Here is a 16,116-nt window from a genome sequence, read left to right as displayed (position 1 = left end):
TCCGTCGACTCCGTCCCACGTAACCGACGTTGCTCTCAGCTGCATCGTTGATGGCTGTGCGAATCGATTTACAGATTATTTAACAATGCTACGATGAAGAGAAGAAACTTCTCTATCTCCAGTGATGCCTGGCCCATTTGGGTTTATTCTACGACTGGCGTGAGGTGACAATTCTCGACTCGAGTGAAGTGACTCTACAATTGATTTGCACGGCGAGTCACTTCACTCGAGTCGAGAATTGTCACCTCGCTATACGACCCCGACAATTGTCACCTCACGCCAGTCGTAGAATAAAACAAACAAAAAAAAATAAAATAAAATAATAGAATAAAAACAGCAAGCTATACACTAGGTAGGGTGAGATCAAGAGTTACGCGATATATATTACGAGACTCTAGTACACGACACTGAAGACGGCGTTACAATTGAGGTCGCAATACGCGATATATATTACGTCACAAGACAAGGAATATTTCGGACAAAATAAGCAAGCAACACCGTCCAGTTTTGTTCTTTCAAGAAGAAAATACTTCAAATTTGTTTATTACATACTTGCTATCATGGATTCCTCAAACTGACTGACTTCACCTATTCAACAGGCTGACGTTCTTCGATCGTGTGTAATGAGCGAAAGTTGTAATGCTGTTCCGCATCTAGTGTTTCAAATTCACAGCGAACTGTAAGGTTCATTCTGTGTAATTCTTCGTAATCAAATAAGGATTCCTATTTATAGTCTACGGCTATCGACGTTCTCTGCAAACGAGGGACTGTTTCAGAGTTGAGTGTAGTAGGTTAATTGTATCTGTGTGTGAGTTTTGTGTTGGTGTGTGTGTTTGTGAACTTTCATATGTATTGTTGTTTCCATTGTTTTCTTTATCAGTGCTTCTTAATTCACGCAAAAAGTACCTGGCAGATGTGCGCTACTTGGGTTGCTTTAACGTCACTCCATGGGCCCTACTTGAATTATTCCGTCCCACTGCCCGTCAATGGTCGCGGAACACTGACTGACGGCCTATCTATCGCTAATAGGATGCTAGATCGATACAACCTGCCGTTGTACTTCTTCATGTTGAACGGAGAACGGTTGATAAGTTTTGAATATCATACTGATTTAGTTGCTCAAAGAGGTCTTTTGTCCAAAGGATACACGAAATTGTCATACATTATTTTTTCTTTATTTTTCGTTAAAATTTCTATCTGATTTCGATTGAGGATTAAATACATTTAAGTGTATATGATTTTTTTTTTTGTTTGTATTCCAAAACGCTTTTTAGTTAGCCTTACCCTTTTCTTTTGGTTTTCTGCCTAAATTTGATAGCAAAGTAATATTTTAGGAATCAAGGATAGGAAACAAAATTTCATTGAGGATTTTCATCTTTCATAAATTGACTTTTGTTCAACAAATAGATTGCCTAAGATTTGGTAATTCTGACTGGTTCACCTGATGACAATTCCTGCCGAAGAGGGCGAATTAAAGGAAAGAGTTTGTCTGACTGACTTCCTCCTGATTTCACTTCAAATATTGCATTTAATCTTCAAGGACAAACAAATCGTTATTCTGATAAGATCTTCCAGATAATGTTTTATGCAATTTTATTTCGAATTTTTGTTGTTACATTTCAACTGCGTTCTGGTTGAGTACATTGTATGCATTATTTTTTTTATTACCATGTTAAGATGATATTCTTCATAGTAGAGTTAAATCCAATATTTGAAAAGTTTACTGTCTTAAAAGGTTGCTCTAGAAGATTTTCCCTTATTTTCATATAGTTGTCAGTTAAAATTCTAGCCGAATAGAACCTACCTTACATATCAACGAAGAAGGAAAACGGAAGCGACCTTTACTTTGCGCTTTCGGTGTCCATGTCCACCACGGCGTTGTTGGTGCCACCTTCCCCTTTGTTTTCCTCCTTCTTCACCATTTTACCATCAGCTGAAATAACAATTGTAAATCAACATTTTGCAATCCACCCATGATATGCACCGGAACTCACCTTCGCTATCAGCTCCCTCGGTACCGGAACGCCTGCGCTTGCGGTTGAAGCGCCAGTTGCGGTTACCGACAAACTTCGGCGGTGGCAACGGTTCCATTCCCAGCACCTTGTGGATTTGCCGGAAGGCCATGAAGCGCAGGAACATCTGAGCCGAAACGGTGATATCTTCCCGCTGCTGTCGGCTGAGATTGGCGAGGGCATCTTCCGGTTCCTTCTCACATGGGTCCAACAGACCGGGGCCGTTGATCAGGATCGCTGAAGCTACGGCTTCCATCACTCGACGCATACACTCGCCCGGTGACAGTGGTCCACCGGCCGATGAGATGACCTTTTCAATGAGCAATTCAGTAGCCTAGAACGACAGTAAATTTATCATACTGCTCTAACTCGACATGACTAAGTGGTAGCACTTACCCATTGAGAGACATTTCCCCAGATTGGAATTCTCTGGCAAAGATCTCGCATGATTCTCATGATCATTACACAGGACTGCAGACCGGTTGCCCTAGCCTTAAGTAGTAAAGAAAATTCAATTAGTGTCTCGATATCTAGAACATGGATCACTTATCAACTGATTATTATACTATTGAAACTACTGCACGTTAGTTAGGATGATTGTACTTCAAACAAAGTGGTTGGGTATCTTTTGAATGCTTCACTCACATACACACGAGAATGGGTTCTTTTGTAAGGTTGGTATGTCTTGTGCTTTTGGTCTTAGCTAGGAGATATAAATTTGAGCTTAGCTTGTCCTGTTCGCTCGATGTTACCGATTTCTTCTGACGCTAGGACTAACTACCGACGTTTGATCGCGAATAATCTATCTAAATATAGTAAGTGCCATTGTCAACTGAAAGTAAATTCAAAGATAAAAGTGTTGCGTCCAAAAAGCATCCTCCCCCTAAATAGTTTCAAGTTATTAAATATTCTTGCAAAACATAGCGAACTAACTTCGAATCTATTCTTGTAGGATCTTTCCTTTGGTGTACACACGCTGGTATTGAAGCTCAGCATTAAACTCAATGAGTGTGAATCTGTTAGCTGATTCAAAACTTCCGACGATTTTACCTTTACCGCTTTTGCACTATCGAGTCTTGTTCCCTTCCGTGCCAATTTGATGTTGCATATCAGTAATAATTAGGTGTTTATCGTTGAACTGCTTTCATCTTTCAATAATCATAGACAAACGACTCTCTGTCAAGATCCTTATTCTTATCCCTGTTTATTTCGACTAGCGAATCCCTTTCTCACTAGGTTGATCAACAATAACCAGGAGTTCTTCGAGAAACTTTGGGAGTTAAGCCCTCAGTACACTCTTTGCCAAGTGTGCAAATTTTTCCACACGCATAAACTAACACTTCAATATCCACTTGACACTTCAGATGTTTTGTCATTGTTGAGACCGATGTTTGCATGTTGGTTTATACGTGCGGAAAAATTTGCACACTTGACGAACAGTGTACTGAGAGCTTTAGGAAACATCGAGGATGACGATATGATGGTGTCTTTCATCGTAGCGGCTCTTCTCCTCAGTGTTCCAGTAAAGAATACCCTAATTCGACTAGTTAGGACCCCAAAGGACGCAGCATTGAAGGTTTTGTTGTAGAATAAAGATACAACGGAAGATGATATGGGATAACATTCTGTAGGCCGTATTCACAGAGGTGATAATCCATCTTGTCGCCTTTCTCATTGCTGGGGCATATGACCCCTTCCTTCCATTCCTTTGATATCTTCTCTGTTTCTTAGTTTCTCCCTCAAACTTTCCATTGTCCGTAGTACTGACGTAGATATATCCTCCAATGAGCAAATTCTCCTTGCCAGCGCTCTAAGCACCATTCAGATGTTCATCAAAGTGCTGCTTTCACATTTCGACCACCTCATGTTCGTCCTTATGTCTGTACATCTCAGCTCGGGCGTGACGACATTGCGGGATGGATTCTATAACATTCCCCAGAAAACCATTCCCCCGAAAACCGTTCCCCAGAATTCCATTCCCCGGAACCTCATTTCCCAGAATGTACCAATCCCCAGAATTTCATTCCCCAGAATGTACCATTCCCCAGAAAACCAATCCCCAGAATGGACCATTCCCCAGAAAATTATTTACCCACTTCAAAGTTTTGAAATAATCTAGTTAAAAATATTGATTTCAAAACTCCATACAAAGTTGTTTACAAGTACATGAGAAAATTAGCATCGGTGTTAATTATGAACACTTTACGCATATTTACAAATGAAGAATCATAGTAGTTTCTCTTTTATTGGTACTCACGAAAACTGAGAGATGAGTCTAGGTCCAATATTTATTTAAAAGAATATACTAGTCATCACTATTCTGGACAAAATAGAGCTACACATTTTTTTCGATATAGTAGTTTCAAAATGTATACTTTCACATGTGTGACCAATTTTTATCAAATATAGTGAAGTTTCCAGCTTTTCCTCAATCCTTTGATAAGGTGCATTATAGCTTACCTTTTGGGGCTACCCCGAATGGAATAAAGACGTTCGTTGTTTCATATTATACGTCTCCGATAGTTATATTTGGTAAATTCGGCAAAATAAAAATGTAGTATTCTGCGCATTATAATGATACGCCCTTCTAAAAGTCACGTCTAAGAAAATACAAATTACTTGTTTAATTTTGCATAAAATAGTGATGCACCCTTCTTTCAGTCTTATCCTGTTGACGATACAGATAAAATGTTCCGTAGGGATACCATATGGCAAGAAGGTATTTGGCATGATTGATTGAATAATAATCAAGGACCATTTGACATAATTGTCATTTGGCCAAACACCATTCGGCATAATATGAAGAACATCCTTTTTGAACAGAAGGAGCATAAATATGGCTGGATGCCTAATGATCATAATGCTAAATGATCATGCAGTGTTTCTTATAACTATGCCAAATGGCTTTTTATACCAAATCATTATATGCCAAATGACCTTATGGTATATAAGCTCTCAATCGATATATTTTGCCTATATAATTGAAAAGATAAGACTGAAAGAAGGATTCATCGTTTGTATATTTTATGGGAATTTACTGAAAGAAGGGTGTATCATTATAATATCCAAAATAATCATGAATAGGGGGATTTTGGACATAGTGGACACATTAGGCAAATGCTTATTTCAAGTTACTCTCGGCTGGTTTCCAAGTTTTTAATTAGTATGACGTTCTGCCATTCACGTCATATCATAAATGATTTGATATATCAGAAAATCGAAATAGAAAATTGAGTCCAAACACAACTGATAAAAATGTATCCTGGTAAAATGAGCACTTTCGGGGAATTTAGTGAAAACTTAATTATTAATGGGTGTCAAACGACACGTAAAAGTCCTCCCCCTCTATTACATTAGCAAGATAAAACTTCTCTAGCTACTTCGCTCAAAAATTAAATTATTCCATCGCTTTGCTTATACACTAATTTGAAGCTGAGAAAAAATATAGCAGAATTTCAGAGGACAATTTAAGCAAATCATAAACTTTTATACCGTCATAGAGTTCATATACCATACAGATTTCGTATACAGTGGGGTCCGCTACATGGAATGACTCGATGGTTGGATGTTCGCTGGTTGGGAAATATTCCAACTAAAAAGCACTCGAATGTCAAGATAATATGTCAAACTGACTTTGACGTCTGACACGTCTGAGTACCGTCGCATTGAAGTCTCCATATATAGAACAAATGTGTATGTATATGTGCGTTTCGTGACGTTTTGCTCTCTAGATGCGTTAGTCTGGAGCATTTTCACCAGCCGTCAGTCGTTCCAACTAACGGGTCGGATTCGCTAGATGGAAGGCAGTCGTGTTCCTACCAGCGAATTCCCGCTGTAGTCTATAAAATTTTGTTGAAGTACACTGAACCAAGAAATATCATAGAAAATATTAAAAACCTCACATACCCTTGCGATAATTGAAATCCAATTCATTTTATGTGCATCCAATAATATTCATTTAAAGAACACATAACACTCATTATGATATTCAATACCATTCACTTACCAAAACTGTGAATTGTATATGAACAAAAGTCATCTATGCAATCCGATAAATGTTATGTGATTTGCCGATGTGAAAATTCGTTCTTATTGTTTCCTTATTTTATTCGTACTTTCGTGCTAACGAGTTTCATAATTTCATTGTGATGGATTTGAATTGCTTTAAATTATAAGCGACTTAAATTGGAATTATAACGTCAAAGAAAGGTGAAAGGGTAAGTAAAATATTCATAACATAAATTAAATGTAAATAAATTTTGGAATTGAATTTACAGGAAATATCACTTGCTGGAGATGGCGGAACAAGGACGAAAGGAACAGAATGCTCAGAACAAACAGAAATGTCCAGAATCGTATGGGATGTGTTGTTTTTAGTTATTATTACACCAATTAATGTGATCGGCTATCCAATGTAATTATTAGGTTATTAAATAAACGGTGTTTCAACTATAATTATATTGTAAATTCTACTAAAATATGAAATCCAAGCATAGCAAATATATTATAATATCATATAGAAATCACTGACAATACTAGTATTTATCATCTGAATTTAACATAACATTCATTGGCAACATCCAATGGTTCATATCTTCAATATGCATGAGATGTATGTGTTTTATCAGATGAATCTAATTAAAACGAAATCGCATAAGTTTATGTGATCAATTGATGAGCGTTATGTGAAAAGCTATATGGAAAAAAACTATATGTGTTTTCAGATAAATCGGACATGATTACTTGGTTCAGTGTATGTATATTTCCAGAGAATAAGGGGGTGTCCATTTCGCCCCGTGTGTTCATTATGCCCCTAAGGACTGTTCATTTAAAAAAGTGGACACCTAAATATTAGCATTTTGGTGTAAAAATTCCATAAAAACAAATAAAATTTTGTTTCAGTGTGATCTCAAGTGTTTATTTTGACAGCAGACAAAAGTTGACATAAAAAAAATATAAATTCTAAACGATGGGTCGAATTGACATGGCGACTCTCAATTTTTTTCTGCACAAATGGTGTACAGATAACTGCCGTTCCGAGATTTGGCCTAAATCGCGAAGTGTCCAAATTGAATTTTTTCAACGCTGTGGCCAATACAGATATTCCTGACGACGTACGATACATCCCAACAGAAAAATTTGGGAAAAATGATTTTTTATGGCAAGCAATTTGCTCCTGCGGTATGAAAGTACTACATATTTCACGACGGATTCAATCAACGGCGAAAATTACAGAACTGAATGCATTAAAAAATGGGTTCTGCCCATCTACTGAAAGCATACCATGCCTCCATTGTTTTTGCCAGACCTAGTATCGGCTCACTATGCTTCAGCTACTTTGGAGATGCTCAAGAAGGAATAAGTCGAATTTGTAGAAAAATGATCGAATCCATCAAATTGCTCAGAACTACGCCTCATTGAAACATATTGGGCAATAATCAAACGGCATCTTAAGAAGGATGGAAGAGAAGCAAGCTCCATCGATTTTTTCAAGAAAATGTGGTCAGCAGTTCAAAAAGCAATTCGAAAAGTTCCGAAAAAAGTTGTGCAGAATTTTATGGGAGGTATCAAAAATAAAGTAAGAGCATTCTCCAGCAATGCTCAATAAATGTTCAAATTTATGTGAATTTGATCGAAATTACGTTGATTTCCATGTATTTTAGGTAAACTCATGAATTTGTTCGAAAATAAACAGTTTACTGTAAAAAACACGTGTCCACTTTCTTAAATGAACAGTCCTTAGGTAGGGGGACCTGCGTTTGATTTGTCACCTCAGACCTTAGCCTGTCTCATTAGTGACTCACGCAAAAGAATAATTAAAAAAAATGGAAGTGCATATAGCTTTCTGGGGAATGGTACATTCTGGGGAATGAAATTCTGGGGAATGTTACATTCTGGGGAATGAGATTCTAGGGAATGGTTCATTCTGGGGAACGGAATTCTGGGGAATGGTTTTCGGGGGAATAGTTTTGTGGGGAATGTTATAGAATCGCGGGATGCGTTGAACATCCACGTTTTTGAGACCGGCACAGCTGCTTCAACTACTTGCACTCCGCTTCCTCCAGGCGGTGTTTTTGTTTTTTTCTCCCGAAAGATGCGAATCTGTTATTGTCGTTCTCATCTTTAACGTTCTGTCAGGTCGCTTGCTGCATGCAGCTCCTTAAGAATCAACTTTTTTTTCTCTCTGTTCGGATGCGCAACTGCGACCAGTATTTAGATCTATTGTGGCATTACCCGTATCCTTGGTGTACAGTGCATGTCGCATTACTCCATTTCCATTGATAGGTAATGAAGCATCGATTTCTGTACAGTTCCTGTTTTGATTCCTCAGATATTGATAAAAATCGACTATGATGAAAAGGTCCCGCTATTTACACCTTTCATAGAAATTTACATCTCAGCGAAGGCGCGCCCCATTAGCAAACATAATCGATTAAATTTCTGAGGAACCAAATCGGTACTACTGATATTTGACCATGCAACGGAACTCTAGTCACATCCTTGTTTCGCTTTTAGTTTAGTCCCAGAAAAATACTAGAAAAAAAGGGCCTTTATGCTAGCAGCAAAACCGAATCAAGCTAGAAAATTTGTTTAGTAATCAGAATTCACGTGATTCCTTGAATTACCAGTACTTACAGTCCTTGTTGAGTTAGTACTCATGGCTTCAAGTGTGGTATCGGGACTGACCAACTCCGAGTCTTTAACCATCTGCTAGGTAAAATAGATTAATTTTAAGAAACTGTTGCCAGTAACAAGGACTTTGTACCGCGAATTCTTGAATTACCAGAACATATTACCCTAGGCCGACAAACAAGATGAGACTAGGGTTCAAATTGGTAGATCTTACCCCGTAACGCACCACGAAAAGGTGATCTACCCGCGTTACGGGTAAACCAACTTAAACCAGATGTAAACAATCACCAAGGGTCAAAAAACAATGTTTTTGGGCATCAAACTGGGCTTGCAGAGGGCCAGTTTCTCTCTGAGCCTCCAAAGGACCGAAACTCTTCTGGGCCGACAAAGGACCATAGCAGGTCTGGATCGTCAAAAGACCAGACTATCTCTGACCATCTAAAGGGACAGAGAAGCTCTGAGCTATCAAAGGCTCGGAGCAGCGTTGGGCCGTCGAAGGAACAGCGCAGCTTTGGGCCGTCAAAGGAACAGAGTAGCTTTGGGCCGTTGAAGGACCAGAGCAGTTTTGGGACTCTAAAAGACCAAAATCATTCTGGGCCTCATATGAACCAGAATGCTTATGGGCTGGTAAGGGATCAAAATACACCTGGGCTTCGTAAGAACCATAATGAAACTGAACAAAAACACAAACAAAAATCCGCTGGGCCCAAAAAGGACCAGATGAATTCAAAAAACGTCTAACTATGAGAGTTTAAAATGTCTTCTAATAGAAATCATATGCAAATAGATACAAACATAAAATGTATACAAATAAACCTTCATCACGCTAAGGGTGCAACTGGAATCCTCTGTCAGAGGTTTATGAAAGAAAAATTAAGCGTAGCATTTATACAAGAACCTTGGGCTCATAAAAACCAAGTTCTTGGAATTCCTATGCAAACAGGTAAAATTATTTTTGATGAACACAGTTCAAGACCGCGCACAGCACTATTACTTAAAGGGGGACTTAAATACGTACCATTGACACAATTTATCACCAAAGATTTAGTTGCAGTTCAAATGGAGATTCCCACAACCTGGGGAAAAACTGAAGCTTGTATAGCTTCTGCATATTTTCCTGGGGATGTGGACACAGTACCTCCTCCTGAATTGGCAGCTTTCGTAAGATTTTGTAAGAGTAATAATAAACATTTTATTGTCGGTTGCGATGCTAATTCCCATCACACAGTTTGGGGAAGCACCAACATAAATAAACGAGGCGAAGACCTTTTTGAATACATATCTTCGAACAACATCGATTTATGTAACGAAGGAAATCAGCCTACATTTACAACAAAAAACAGACAAGAAGTATTGGATATAACTATGTGTAGTTCAATGATTTCTACAAATATAAAGAATTGGCGAGTTTCAGATGAAGAATCTTTATCTGACCACAAACACATAGTGTTTGAGTACAGAGCCAGCAAAACAATCAAAGTGACTTACAGAAATCCTAGGAATACCAACTGGGAAAAATATGAATCAATGTTAAATTTAAGTAATAATATCTCATTGAATGACAATATAGAGACAACAGAACAATTAGACAAAATTGCAGAAAATATAACTGGAAAAATTATTCGGGCGTATGATACTAGTTGTCCAATAAAAGAAGAATTCTCTAATAGAGATGTTCCTTGGTGGAATAAATCTTTAGAAAACCTAAAGAAAAAATCTCGGCAGCTTTTCAACCGCGCAAAAGTTTCTGGGCAATGGGACCAATACAAAAAGGCCCTTACAACTTACAACAAAGAAATAAGAAAATCCCGTAGAAAAACCTGGAAGTTTTATTGTGAAAACATAGAAAAAACTCCGGATGTAGCAAAATTACAGAAGGTTCTTTCCAAAGACCATTCAAATGGGCTGGGAAATTTGAAAAAAATAAACGGGAGTTTTACCGTTGATACAAAAGAAACACTTGAAATAATGATGAAAAGTCATTTTCCAGGATCAAGTTTAGTAATGAGTGATGATACAGAATGTGATAAAGTTGGAGAAACTTCTAGGCCTAATAGGACTACCGGCAACAACTTAGATCTACCGGATACTATCTTTACTCGATCTAAAGTTGAGTGGGCAGTGAATTCTTTCGAACCTTTCAAGTCTCCAGGAAGAGATGGTGTTTTCCCTGCACTTCTACAGAAGGGTGGACAATTACTGCTTGACTCTCTCACAAATATCTTTAAAACTAGCCTATGTCTTGGCCATATACCAAAAATATGGACTCAAGTTCGGGTCGTCTTTATTCCTAAAGCAGGAAAAAAAGACAAAACAAATCCAAAAGTATTTATCGAGCAACGGACTCATGTTCCGTAACCGGTCGTTTGAGAACGTCGCGACCCATTGGAAGCCCACACAATAGAAACCTCAGCCAGCGCAGTTGCTGGCTAGTGTAGTGTGCTATTCCTATACATAAAAAACAATGCGCTCTCGGGCTAGGCATTGGATATATATAGAAAGCGTTGTGTTTGGATGGGCATCTAATTCTTCCGAAAGAGGTGCACTTTGCGAAAGAGGACCACGTGATTATTGAGCTGAAATCGAATTCAGGTTAACTTCTGCGTTCATGAGTCCTCTCATGGCGTAGTGGTTAACGCGCCCCAACTAGAGATCGGGGAGTCGTGAGTTCGATTCTCACTGAGAAGACGTGTAACTTTTTCGCAAATCTTCACATCAATTTGTCCATCTAATCCAATTGCAAATTATATGTAATGTTTAGCTTTTCGGTAGTTGTTAAACTTCCACTCGGCTGGTTGGCCGTAAACCACGATTCATAATTAAAAAACAAGTATTTATCGAGCAACGGACTCATGTTCCGTAACCGGTCGTTTGAGAACGTCGCGACCCATTGGAAGCCCACACAATAGAAACCTCAGCCAGCGCAGTTGCTGGCTAGTGTAGTGTGCTATTCCTATACATAAAAAACAATGCGCTCTCGGGCTAGGCATTGGATATATATAGAAAGCGTTGTGTTTGGATGGGCATCTAATTCTTCCGAAAGAGGTGCACTTTGCGAAAGAGGACCACGTGATTATTGAGCTGAAATCGAATTCAGGTTAACTTCTGCGTTCATGAGTCCTCTCATGGCGTAGTGGTTAACGCGCCCCAACTAGAGATCGGGGAGTCGTGAGTTCGATTCTCACTGAGAAGACGTGTAACTTTTTCGCAAATCTTCACATCAATTTGTCCATCTAATCCAATTGCAAATTATATGTAATGTTTAGCTTTTCGGTAGTTGTTAAACTTCCACTCGGCTGGTTGGCCGTAAACCACGATTCATAATTAAAAAACAAGTAAATCCAAAATCGTTTAGACCAATTAGTCTAACATCTACAATTCTTAAAATCATGGAAAAGATAATAGACGAATACATAAAGTCAAAATACTTACAAACAAATCCTATCAGTAAATATCAATTTGCTTATCAACCCAATAAGTCTACAGTCAGATAGCCGTAGCGGTAAACGCGCAGCTATTCAGCAAGACCAAGCTGAGGGTCGTGGGTTCGAATCCCACCGGTCGAGAATCTTTTCGGGTTGGAAATTTTCTCGACCTCCCAGGGCATAGAGTATAATCGTACCTGCCACACGATATACACATGCAAAAATGGTCATTGGCATAGTAAGCTCTCAGTTAATAACTGTGGAAGTGCTCATAAGAACACTAAGCTGAGAAGCAGGCTCTGTCCCAGTGAGGACGTAACGCCAGAAAGAAGAAGAAGAAGAAGTCTACAGTCACAGCTCTTAATGAACTGGTTACAAAAATAGAATCCACGCTTCACAGGAAAGAAATAGCTCTTATGGCATTTCTGGATGTTGAAGGTGCGTTTGATAATGCGTCTTATAAATCTATTGAAAATTGTATGGTGAAAAGGCAATTCGATCGTTGTATCAAAATATGGATTATGAAAATGTTGAATGATAGAGAAGTATCTGCTGAATTGGGAGAATCTTCAATAACAATAAAAACCACTAAGGGATGTCCTCAAGGAGGTGTATTATCCCCTTTGTTGTGGTCGCTTGTTGTTGATGATCTCCTCATTAAACTAGTAGAAAAAGGCTTCGAAGTTATTGGGTTTGCAGATGATGTGGTAATAATAGTTCGTGGAAAGTTTGATAATATAATCACTGACAGAATGCAATCAGCATTGAACTGTACTTGGCAGTGGTGTCAACATGAAGGGTTGAACATTAACCCATCAAAAACAGTTTTGGTGCCGTTTACTCGCAGAAGAAAGATTACTTTAAAAAATTTGACTATAAACGGATGTATTTTACAATATTCTTCCAATGTTAAATATCTAGGAGTAATACTAGATAGTACTCTCAATTGGAACTTACACTTAGAGCAGGTAATACTCAAAGCCACAAATGCTCTATGGGTGAGTAAAAAAACTTTTGGTAAAAAATGGGGACTGAAACCAAAAATGATTAATTGGATCTATACGGTTATAGTACGACCCAGAATAGTTTATACTTCACTAGTTTGGTGGACAAAAACAAAACAACATATGGCCCAGAGAAAGCTTGGAAAGTTGCAACGCTTAGCCTGCATGGCCATAACAGGAGCAATGCACAGTACACCATCAAAAGCCTTGGAAGCAGCTCTTTATAAACTTCCGCTACATCAATATATACAGAAGGAAGCTGAAAAGAGTGCTCTAAGGCTGAAAAGAACTCATACATTTTTAGAAGGCAATCTTTTCGGGCATCTCAGTATACTGAAAGATTTTCCAATAAATCCATTGGTAGTAATGAACGAAGACTGGATGGAAAATAGGATGAACTTAGATATACCATATAACGTGGTTGAAACAAACCGCCAAGTATGGGAATCAGGGGGTCCGAATATCTCACCAGGATCGATAATTTTCTACACTGATGGCTCAAAAATGAATGATAAAACCGGGGCTGGAATTACAGGACCAGGTATTGATATTTCAATACCAATGGGAAGATGGACCACTGTTTTCCTTGCAGAAATTTATGCCATTCTAGAATGTGCATCTTTGTGTCTGAGAAGGAAATACAGGTATGCACGGATTTGCATATTTTCAGATAGCCAAGCGGCGCTGAAAGCTTTAAAATCATTCACAAGCCAATCAAAACTGGTATGGGAATGCATAACACTGCTAAAGCAATTGTCCGTTAAGAACCAGGTTAATTTATACTGGGTACCAGGCCATTGTGGAATTGAAGGTAATGAAAAAGCGGATTTACTTGCAAGGAGAGGGTCAAGTGTCCAGTTCATAGGACCAGAACCCTTCTGCGGTGTATCCAAATGTTTAATACAAATGGAATTGAAACAATAGGAGGATCAAATGATACAGTCAAACTGGATTGCAACAGAAACCTTAAGGCAATCAAAACTGTTCATAACTCCAAATAAAAACGTTACGGAAAAACTTTTAAGTTTAAACAAAAAATCTTTAAGCATACTTATTGGACTTCTCACAGGACATTGTCCGACAAGATATCATTTGAATAAATTCAATCGATGTCAAACTGGTGTCTGTCGGTTTTGTGACTGTGAAATAGAGACCTCACAACATTTGCTCTGTGACTGTCCAGCGTTATATGTACGTAGAAGACAATATTTCAATAAGGGCATTTTAAGCCCTTTTGAAATTTGGTTAGAAAATCCCAATCTGGTTATTGGAGTACTTCGCATCATCAGTCAACGGCATTTACCCCAAATGGTAATTCGTCGTCCTGAAAGAATGCAAATTAAATAGGGGTATACCACAATAGATCAAACTCATGGTCACAGTGGTTTAAATCCCAACACCAAAAAAAAAAAAAAAACCAACTTACATTCATCGTCAAACAAATCGTAGCGTCGACTCCGTCCCACGTACCCGAAGTTGCTCTCAGCTGCATCGCTGATGTTACAGTAGTTCTCAAGACGGGCTCCATCTCGCTTCGGTAATCCAACCTCGAGTTGCTGCGTGTATGCAGCATACCGGATGCTTCAGATCATACCAAGGCGGCCGTCTGTACCGAACATTATTATTTTTATTTTGTTTGGTTTTGAATTATTTAAGGACCGATTTCTTCACCATGGCTTAAGCCGTAAACCACGCTTACCCATATAGTTAAACTAGGTTTAAGGCCTAAGCGGTGGTGAAGAAATCGGCCCTAACTTGATAAAACAACGCCAATTCCTCTACTTCGACCCACGCTCTCTAGGTCCTGGTACACCAGGCCAATCCAGCTTGCTGTGCCCCACGCCTTCTTGTTCCGATCGGATTTGAAGCGAGCACCATCTGCAGGGCTGTTGTCAGGCATTCTTGTAATATGCCCTGCCCAGCGTATCCTTCCAGCATTGATCACCTTCTGGATACTGGGTTTATCGTAGAGTTGGGTGAGCTCATGGTTCATCCTTCGCCGCCACACATCTTTTTACTACACGCCGCTGTAGCTGCAGGTCCTCTTCGACTATAGTCCATGTTTCATGCCTGTAGAGTACTACCGGTCTTTTGAGCGTTCTGTGCATCGTACATTTGGTTCGGGCATGGAGCCCACAGTATTTCACAACTAAAGTTGTCGGCCGTTAGCAAGGATCAGAGGTAGACGAACTCGTCAATCACCTCGAAGGAATACCCGTATATCGTAACACTTTTGTCCGTATCTCGTGAAAATCGTGCCTCGATTGTTAAGTCCAGCTCTCCAGCATGACACTTCAAGCGCAATATTGAACAACAGACACGAAAGTCCTTCACCTTGTACTAGTTCCCAGCGGGACTCGAACGATCTGAAATGTTCGCCCGATGTCTTCACGCAATTCTGCACACCGTCCTTCGCTGCTCTTATCAATCTTGTGAGCTTCCCTGGGAAAGCTGTTCTAGTTCATGATCTTCCATAGCTCTATGCGGTCGATACTGTCGTATACCGCTTTAAAATCAATGAACATGTGATGCGTACGGACCTAATATTCCCGGCATTTTTGGAGGATTTGCCGCACGGAAAAGACCTGCTCCGTTCTCGAGCGGCCGTCGGTAAAACCTGCTTGATAACTTCCCAAGAACTTGTTTGCTATAGGTGATAGACGACGGAGATAATCTTGGAAAGCACTTTATATCTTGATCAGTTTGATTCGTCTGTCCGCTGTGCTGACGTAACCATCACCTTCACTGTCCTGACCTTTTATACCTGTGTCCTCTGCGCCATTCAGATATTCATCGTAGTGCTGCTTCCACCTTTAGATCACCGCGCGTCCGTCCGTCAAGATGCTCCCATCCCCTACACATTTCAGCTCGCGACACGAAGCCTTTGCGGGATGCGTTGAGCTTCTGATAGAACTTCCGAGTTTCTTGAGAATGGTACAGTAACTTCATCTCTTCCAGGCTGCGCTTTTTGTTCCGGAATAGGCGGGTTTGCTGTTTCCGCTTCAGTCTGTATCGTTCCACGTTGCTGCAGCATTGCAGCCC

The 16,116-nt window shown here is 39.3% G+C and overlaps 1 protein-coding gene across 2 annotated transcripts in view; it reads right to left on the bottom strand.

The window, feature by feature from the left end:
- Positions 1-505: 505 nt before the first annotated feature.
- The window catches only part of LOC5570237 (zinc finger RNA-binding protein), a 57,182-nt gene continuing 41,571 nt past the window's right edge, over positions 506-16,116 (bottom strand). For both annotated transcript variants that reach the window (XM_021852468.1, XM_001658966.2), the window contains 3 exons: positions 2,409-2,504; positions 1,995-2,346; positions 506-1,933 (listed from right to left, as the gene is read on the bottom strand). In XM_021852468.1, the coding sequence (XP_021708160.1) occupies positions 1,842-1,933; positions 1,995-2,346; positions 2,409-2,504 (540 nt within the window). In that variant the 3' untranslated portion in view covers positions 506-1,841. The remainder of the gene's footprint in view (positions 1,934-1,994; positions 2,347-2,408; positions 2,505-16,116) is intronic.

Source organism: Aedes aegypti, chromosome 3 (genome assembly GCF_002204515.2).
Source record: "Aedes aegypti strain LVP_AGWG chromosome 3, AaegL5.0 Primary Assembly, whole genome shotgun sequence".
NCBI classification, from domain to species: Eukaryota; Metazoa; Arthropoda; class Insecta; order Diptera; family Culicidae; genus Aedes; species Aedes aegypti.
The sequence above is the reverse complement of the archived record's forward strand: the minus strand, read 5'-3'. Positions and strand labels throughout refer to the sequence as shown.